At 50.4% G+C, this 8,040-nt stretch overlaps 1 protein-coding gene across 1 annotated transcript; it reads left to right on the top strand.

Moving 5' to 3' along the window:
• Window positions 1-4,039: 4,039 nt before the first annotated feature.
• On the top strand, window positions 4,040-6,682 carry LOC133081902 (cuticle collagen 2-like). Its single transcript, XM_061178220.1, has 3 exons — window positions 4,040-4,265; window positions 4,606-5,340; window positions 6,083-6,682. Exons 1-3 carry the CDS (start codon window positions 4,040-4,042, stop codon window positions 6,187-6,189), a joined length of 1,068 nt encoding a protein of 355 aa, XP_061034203.1. The 3' UTR covers window positions 6,190-6,682.
• The last annotated feature ends 1,358 nt before the right edge of the window (window positions 6,683-8,040 follow it).

The raw sequence follows: 8,040 nt of genomic DNA, 5'->3' as shown, positions 1-8,040 counted from the left end.
GCTACCCTGTGCCCGTGGCTTTGCCATTTCCCATTTTCTCTTTTTTTCTCCCTGAACCCCCGCTCTTCGGCTCTGTACCGGCTCTACTGGGCGCCCTGTGCCCTTTACGGCCCTTCCCGGCTGCGGGCCAAGGTCGTGGCGTCGAGCGCCTGCACCCCCTTAACCCCCACCGCTCCCCCGCTCCCCCGCTCCCCCGCTCCCCCTTTCCCTCCCCCTTTCCGCCCCCGGGCCGGGAGCGGCGCGGGGAAGGGGGGGGCGTGGGCACCACGTGGCCACGCCCCCGGAGCCGGCTTTTTCTAGAGCAGCTGCAGGAGGCTCTCCGCCGGCCGCCCAGCTCGCCTCCCCGGGTGCGCACGGCTCCGGACCCGCGCTCCGCTCCGCCTCCGCCACGCCGCTCCCCGAGCTTCGGCTGCAGCCAGCGCGGGAGCGCGCCCTCCGTGCCGCCACCCCGATCCCCGGCTCCCGGCTCCCGGCTCCCGGCTCTCCGCGCCCGGCTCTCGGTCCCTGTGGCTCGGTGCCCGGCCCCTCACGCCCCGCGCCCTCGCCGTCCCCCAAGCCCCTGCTCTGCTCCCCGCCCGGGCCCCGCTCTCTCGCTGTCTGTCTCACCCCTCCGCACCCGCACATTCCCCCCTCTGTCTTTTGCTTGCTTGCTCGTTCGCTAGCTCTCAGACGCGGCGAAGCAGCTTCGCAGGAAAATCCCAGAAACCTTTGCAAAAAGCTGACAATGAAATTTAAGAAGTTCTTCGATTTCGGCGCCATTTTCGAGTGGATCGAGAGGTGACATGCGATTTTTTTAAAAAGGGACTTGTTGGCTGGCGTTTCTACCTATAATAACGTTGGTTACGGCAGACTGAAAAAAAATCTGGTGACAATGCTGGAAAAGTTCTGTGTCGCTTTGGGGTTGTGAAGCACGTTTGGGGGCCGGGGTGCGGGCGAACAGACACATGAGTGCGGCCGGGAGAATTCTTAGGAAACGGGCTGAAAAAAGCTAACATGGAGGGGCGGGAAGAGAAAATCGAGTAAGGGGCAGTGACCGCCTGTCAGCCTCGCCAGGGTCGGGATTGACTGGTTTTGACAGACTGTAAATGGAGTTTTCGTGGCTCTTAATTTGCAAGCAGTAAAATATGTCTTGGAAATAAATGTGTGATTAATTTTGCATTGTCTTTTCCCAGTTAAAACTTTCAAGGTTATTTAGTTTTCCCTGTAGGAAACTTGACATTGGGAAAGTTGGCACGAATGCGCCACGGGAAGGTACATCGTGTCTGTGGTGGGGGGAAGAAGGCATCTGCAAAATTAAGACAAAACGTTGTAAAATATGAACAGAGGAAGAGGCGTATTCTTTGGCTCTTAAATGATCAGGCCAAACACAGTTCAGTTCGGAAGGAGGGGTGTGGGGCTATGGGCAACTCAAAAGTATCGATTCTTTGTCTATTGTATCAGCGACTGACTCTCTTCTGGAGTGACAAGACGCCTCTTTGTAATCTCTTTTCGTAAGTAAATTTCAATCTAAGGGGAAATCCATAAACTAGGGGAGCAAGGTGGCTTTTTAGGAATGTAAATCGTTGTACTGTCACTGGGAGAAAAAAAAGGGGTTAAGTGAAAGGTACAAGTGAATTGATTCCAGTGAGTTTGCAGAGCAATCTGGAAGGGACCTTCGCCTTTGACACCGTTGCTATTTCGAATGAACTTTTGTTTTTCTAAGTAGTCAATAAGGAAATGTTAAATTAGTGATGACTTTAACATCTGATGTGATGGTTCACATATTTGTGTGGAACATAAATATTTAATTGGGAGAAGGTTGTGGAGTTTTAAAGTATAACTGTACGTTTGCTAAACATGTTTTTGTTTTTGTTTTTTTCTTTTTAAGGGCAACCAAGGACGTTTATCTCCATTAATACCAAAAGTCAAAGTTGTTTGTGAATAGCATAGCCAAAACAAGATGAAATTTAGAGACACTTAAATGTATGTGCCAACTTAGGGAGCGGGGTTATTATTAATAAATTAGTTTACGGTGACACAAGTAGTGCATTTGGTAACACTGGATCTCAGTCTGGTGTTATGAATTTTGTACTTAGTCTCATTGAATACTCCGCACATTTTATTAACTAATAAACAGGACACAGCGTCCATTATACTGGTTTTGAAAAACCGATGTAACTTTTAAATGAACCGAACACTTAGCAGACGTGGATACTTGGAGTGTCTATTACTTGTATTGAAACGTATTTTAACCTTCAAAACCATTAGAGTTTTGTACTGGTTTTGTTGTTTTAACTTTTAGGTTTGTGATTGAGGGTTACAGGGTAGTAGTTTCTTCTATGCTTAATTGACTGTTTCCTTTAAACAGTATGGGGGAGGATGCATGTAACTTATTACTAATGTGTGTCCATTTTAAAAAGGAAAAAGTGGTATCTAATGAGTTAATCATTAAGGAGTATGCACAGTGCCGGCCATTTCAGGACGTGAAAGAGTTTCTGTGGAACTGCTTGAGACAAGAAGGAGTGATTTGACATCAAGTATTGAAACTTTTTGATTTATGTTTTGATAGGTGACATTGAAAGGTATAAAATATTTATAAATACGTTTGAGTAATCAGTTTCATATGTAAACATCCAGATATTTCATCTCGGGACAGTTATCTCTCATTCTTTAATACCTTTAAAAAGAACTCAAAGCAGGGTGTTTGCTGTAATAATGAAACACTGGCGAGTTAAAGAGGACGTCTGATGCTTCTGTGGATGGATCTATATTTCCCAGCTATCATATATGTTAAAATTAGCTGAAGCTGCCAGAGACATTTTGGTGATCTTCTTTAAGTCAATAAATGAAAAGTTAGTTTTTTAGTGGGGACATTGAGTGAGACTTATTTATACTATACCTCAGGAAGAAGTTTCACTAAGACTTTGAAGTTGGCAAGAGTGATCCAGATGTTGCCAAACTGCCTCAATTTATTTTCTTACTATTCTTACCTTCAGAGGTAAGATTCTTTCCCACCCTAATTCCTCTGTCTCAGCCCTTGACTTTTCACCGCTACACTTTTCCAAGATTCATCCTCTGGGGGGAAAAAAATTGAGAGTCACATTTTTCACTACACCTGCCGATCCTGGAAATCAAACGGCGAAGTTCTAAAAAGTACGTCGATTTGGACTGACATTTTGCTTTATTCCTCGCCATTGGACGGGGCGGGACCAGGCTTCCTTTCAGTCACCTTGTCTTTGTCCATCTGCAGGTACCCCAGAGCGATCCCCCTTCGTTGACTCCGAGGGGATGCAGCAGCAATTCATGTTTTGAAGTGCTTTAAACGGTTCAAAACGTGAGGCGCTGCTATACCCCCTCGCGAGGAAGTAGGAAGGTGGGGTTCTGCTGGACGTGCGTTCCCGCGGGGCGCCTGCTCCCCAGGCCAGCTCTGGAGCAGGTAGGTGGGCGGGGCCTTGCGTCTCTCTTCCTCTTCCCTCTGCCCCCCTTTCCCCGCCCACGAGGCCCCGCCAGAGTCCGGGGAGGACGCAACTGCATGCCAGGGGCTGGGGGTGGTCGGGGCCGTGCGCAGGCTATGCGAGCCGAGGAGGGACGCGGCGCCCCGCACTCAGCCGTGCCCTAGCAGCGGGAACAGTACTGCAGTGGGCGATCGGTGCTCTGGAGTATTGTTTCTGCTGCCCGGGCAAGGCTGGGACTCCTGCACGGGCCCACCCACTAGGTAAGTCCTAGTCCAGCGCCCGCCGTGTCCGCCCCAGCAGCGAGACCCGGGAGAGGCGCGTTTTTCCTCCGTCCAACCTTTGCCCGCCTTTGAATGTGTAAATAGGTGTGAAAAAGATACTGCATTTTAGCACTCCTTTCCCTGCCCGGGTAAAATTTAAACGATCGGAAAAAAATTCCTCGTGATTAGCTAGAATACCACCCACAGGACAAAAAAACGAAGAAAGACTACCTTCAAGACCCAACAACTAAATGGGGGGGGGCGGTTATTGGAAAAGGAGTAAGGGGGACGCCGGAAGGTGACCCGCTGCAAGCAATCCCCAGGCCGCTCTGCGGCTCCTGGTAAATGGCTCGCGTCCTGCATGTGGAAAGGACGTTGGAGTCCAGAAAAGATGAACGTTTCTGGCCCCTTCTCGACACCCTCTCCACCCTTCTTCCTGTCTGTGTTGCGGGGAGCTTCTGTCGAGATCGGGCGAGGCCCGGGGCCTGGTCCGCCGGTGAATCCCAGGCGGCGTGGAAAGGCGCTGACCTGCCCGATCTGAGGCCTGCAGGGAGCGCGGGGACCCGAGGGGGTGGCTGTGGAATGAGGCTCTGCGTTTCAAGCTGCTGCTTGCCCTATCTCCCAAAATCTGGTCCCAGAATTCTACCCTGGACGCGCCGCCCCAAGGCCACCTTGGTCGCGCGGGGGCCTCCCATAAGGGATTGCCCCGCTGGCAGGGCACTAGCTTGACAGCTCCTGAGAAAATGGCAGCACCTGAGCTGTCGACTCAGGGGCTCTTCGTGCCCCCCAGGACTCTGGACGCTATTGCTAATGACCTCGAAAGCCACCTCCATCCCTCCCTGGGGGCCCCGAGTCTACGCTAGGAGCTTGACAGCGGGCCTGGAAAAGAGAGGGCTCACTCTCTGGCTGAGGTCGCACTTCGCCTGTAAAAATCACTTTAGGATTTTGGTTTGATCCGGCGCACGGGCAGGTCAAGGACTATTGGCAAAGACAGAGGGAGGTGTGGAACCTTTCCCACGCTTTCCGTCATCCTGAAGGAAACCAAGCACACGAAAACCCCTCTTGTCTGGACGGGCTGCCGGGAACTGGTCTTCCCGGGGGCCGGGAGTGGGGCCCCCGGAGGAGGTCGGCTTTGGGGAGCCCGGGGTTCCAGGCAGCCCGGAGCCGGGGCTCAGGCTCCCGCCGCCCCCACGCGCACTCTCCCAGACTCCCTTGCGCCACGGCGGACGCGGGCGGGTCGGGGCCCTTCCGGCCGCCGCGGACCCTCGGGCTCCCGGGGCGCCGCCACCCGGCTGCCTGGGGCCAGTCCGGCTCCGCGCGGCCGCGGCCGCCGCCGCCCCGCCCCACCCCGGCCGCGATCCCCGGACCGGGAAGCCCGAGAGTTGGCTCCCGGCCGGCCCAGGGCCCCGCAGGCCCGCAATCCCGAGGCCTGAACGGCGAACAGGTTCCCGCACCCGCCTGGCTTAGTGCTTCGGGTTGGGGAGGCACCTCGAGGCTGCCCCCCTGCCTCTCACCAGCTCCCTTTTCTCCCTTTCTCCCCCCTCGGGACGGGTCCCCTCGAGCCAGAAGGAAGCCCGGCAGCAGCCGGCGCCCACCCTCCGGGAGGACCACGCCCGCGCCCGCCGGCTCCCTCCAGCGGGACGCAGGTGAGAGACCGCGAGGGGCGGAGGGCGGGAGCCGCGATCCTGATTGGGGGCGTTGCCTTCCAGATGCGCTGTGGCGCTTTGCCCCGGGCCCCCAAGAGGCATCGAGATTGAGGGCGTCCACGGGGCCCTCAGACTGCGTGGTGCCCTTTTTCTGACTTAAAGCAGTCATCTTTCACCATTATTCACACGGTCGAAGTTGCAGTTTGCCTAGATTTTCCTCCAAGGAGAGAAATGTGAATAAAGCAATATTTTAGCCAAACATTTCCGTGTCAATTAAGAAGATGGCAATTCGTTCCAGACTATAAATTCTCTGTAACAACTCTCTAAGGTATTCGTTCAAATTGTTTTTCAGCATTGCTAAATGTGCATCATAATGTGTGGGAGACTTGTGTAAGATGAATCCATTTATAGTCGACCGATCAATTGATCCGATGTTACCACCTTCAAGGAGGCACCTTTCCATTGTTTCCTCATCTTTTCCCAGCACATGTTATTTGTTAGGAAGCTGCGTGCACACGGCATTGTATTAAGTTTATTAGACAGGCGTGGCCCATAAACTAGGAAAAGTTTAGTCAAGCTCTAAATTTAAAATTCCACATTTCTGTAAGTTGTGGGACAAGATACATAGGTTACTTTTATAAGCTAGAATTGAACATAATTTAAAAATATTTTAAGCACAGGGACACTTTTTGAAGGCATCCAGCATTTCCAGTTAGCAGTACTAACTTTTTTTTTTCCCCAGCAAAGGAACACTACATCAACACTCTTGGCCCGGATCTGGACACAGAAGACTCCTGTTTCAAGAAAATACAGTCATCTCTCAAATCCTGTAATTTATATGCATTCTAAACTCACTAGGTATTGAAAACCACCCGAGTGTCCCACAACATGGGGTAAAATATAATCAATCACTCAGTGTAATATTATACATCCTTTAAAAATGTTATTGGAAAATGTTTTATGATCAGTAAGTCAAAATAACTCTCTCCCACCGTTTCTTTCTCCCTGCTGCTCCCTGATACCCACGCTTCTTTGTTCCATTTGGCACGTAAACTTGTTTTTCCCGCCAAATGAGTCAGTCATGATGGGAACGTCAATTGATTTGAACAGATGTGTGTCAATGTTACTTGGGAAACTAGATGCCAATAACCAGGGCCACAAAAAAAGGCAGTGGTTGCAACTCTGTAAAAATTTACGCGTGCATACAGACAATGACTAAAGTGGAACCCCAAACAGGAAAACAGTTGGATACACTCCAGTGCTTGGAGATTGAATGATTGTGTGCTGCTTTTGATTTTCACTAATACGAGTAACTGTCCAATTAAAAAAGACCTACTAAGGACTCTGCAGTGCAAATTATTTTGCTGATTGTTTTAAAAACACCATACCTATCAAATCATCAAGGCAGATGGGGCAGCAGGGGTCTGGGTTTGTTCCCCCAATCCGGGACCATTAGGCTCAGGGCAACACTTGGAGAAAAAGTCATCCTACACAGGTGGGAGTTAACTTCTAGGCAGCTTTCCTGAGAGACGGCACAAGATGAAAATAGAAATAGGTCCAAAAAGCATTTTTTGGAAGATCAATGAAAGTTTATTAATAGGAATTAAAGACTAGAGTCGGGGCTATATCCAAGTTGGCATAAATTTTTAGAGATCTATTTTCCCATCAGCCTACAGTGTAACTTATCCTCATAACCCTAAAACTTGATACATGCCTTTGTATTTAGAATAATTACATTACTCTTAAAGGAAAAACTATCTATGCACCAATTGTAGCAAATGTGTATCTCCCTGCCACTCTACACCCCAGTCATTCTACCCATTAGTTACTGCTCAATAAATGAACAAAGATCTGTTAGCACTTTCATAATATCTTACCTATCTGCAGCCTTTACCTCCCTCCCCCGCTCCAGGAGTGATCTCTTTGGCAAGTTCAAAAAGACGTAGGCCCCTGTGGGGATTGTAAATTGAGCCATTAGGGAGGAGCCCTGAGAAGACTTCCATTTCCGGCGTTGCTTGGCTTTGGAGCACTCTCCGTACAACAGTGAGCTCTAGAATCTGAGCAGCGGGTGGGAGTTTGGGCGGTGGCCCTGGCTTGGCCGCTGCTGTTAGTCTGGGAGCTGAGAACAGAGCAGTGTCCTGTAGTCTTGAAGACTTTGAAGCGTGATTCTCCCACAGCAGCTCCCTCACCTATCCCCTAACCCCACCCTGACCTGCTCTCCAGACTCGACTGTTGCCCCAAGACCAGACTTTTTAAAGTCCCGGCCACAAAAACCGCAATAGTCAGAAACATAATAATCCCAACATCTTGCCTTTTTTTTAGACGTGCGTTTACATGCTTTGCCAAATGCTTTCATATTTTCTTTTTGCAACAACCCTGAGAGATAAATAGGATAAGACGTCAACAAAGCAATTGCCAACAAGAAAACGGGCTTCTGGAGGTTGCGGATTTGTCGGAGGCTAGTCTGGGGCCTCTTCCTCCAGACCTCGTGCTGTGCCGCTTCTGTCATTACCTGTTAATCGGAACCGAGCACACAGTAGTGACTAGAGCAGGAAATGGAGTTGAATTTGTTTGGTTAGAAAAATTAGAGGTGAAACTCATTAGTCGTATGATGAGCTTTTGCCTACACCCTGGACACTTCCTGGGTGAGGCCCAAGACTGGCCCCAGGATGACTAAATAGTGACAGTAAATAACGCAGC

Source organism: Eubalaena glacialis, chromosome X (genome assembly GCF_028564815.1).
Source record: "Eubalaena glacialis isolate mEubGla1 chromosome X, mEubGla1.1.hap2.+ XY, whole genome shotgun sequence".
NCBI lineage: Eukaryota > Metazoa > Chordata > Mammalia > Artiodactyla > Balaenidae > Eubalaena > Eubalaena glacialis.
This window is presented reverse-complemented; position numbering and strand designations above follow the sequence as displayed.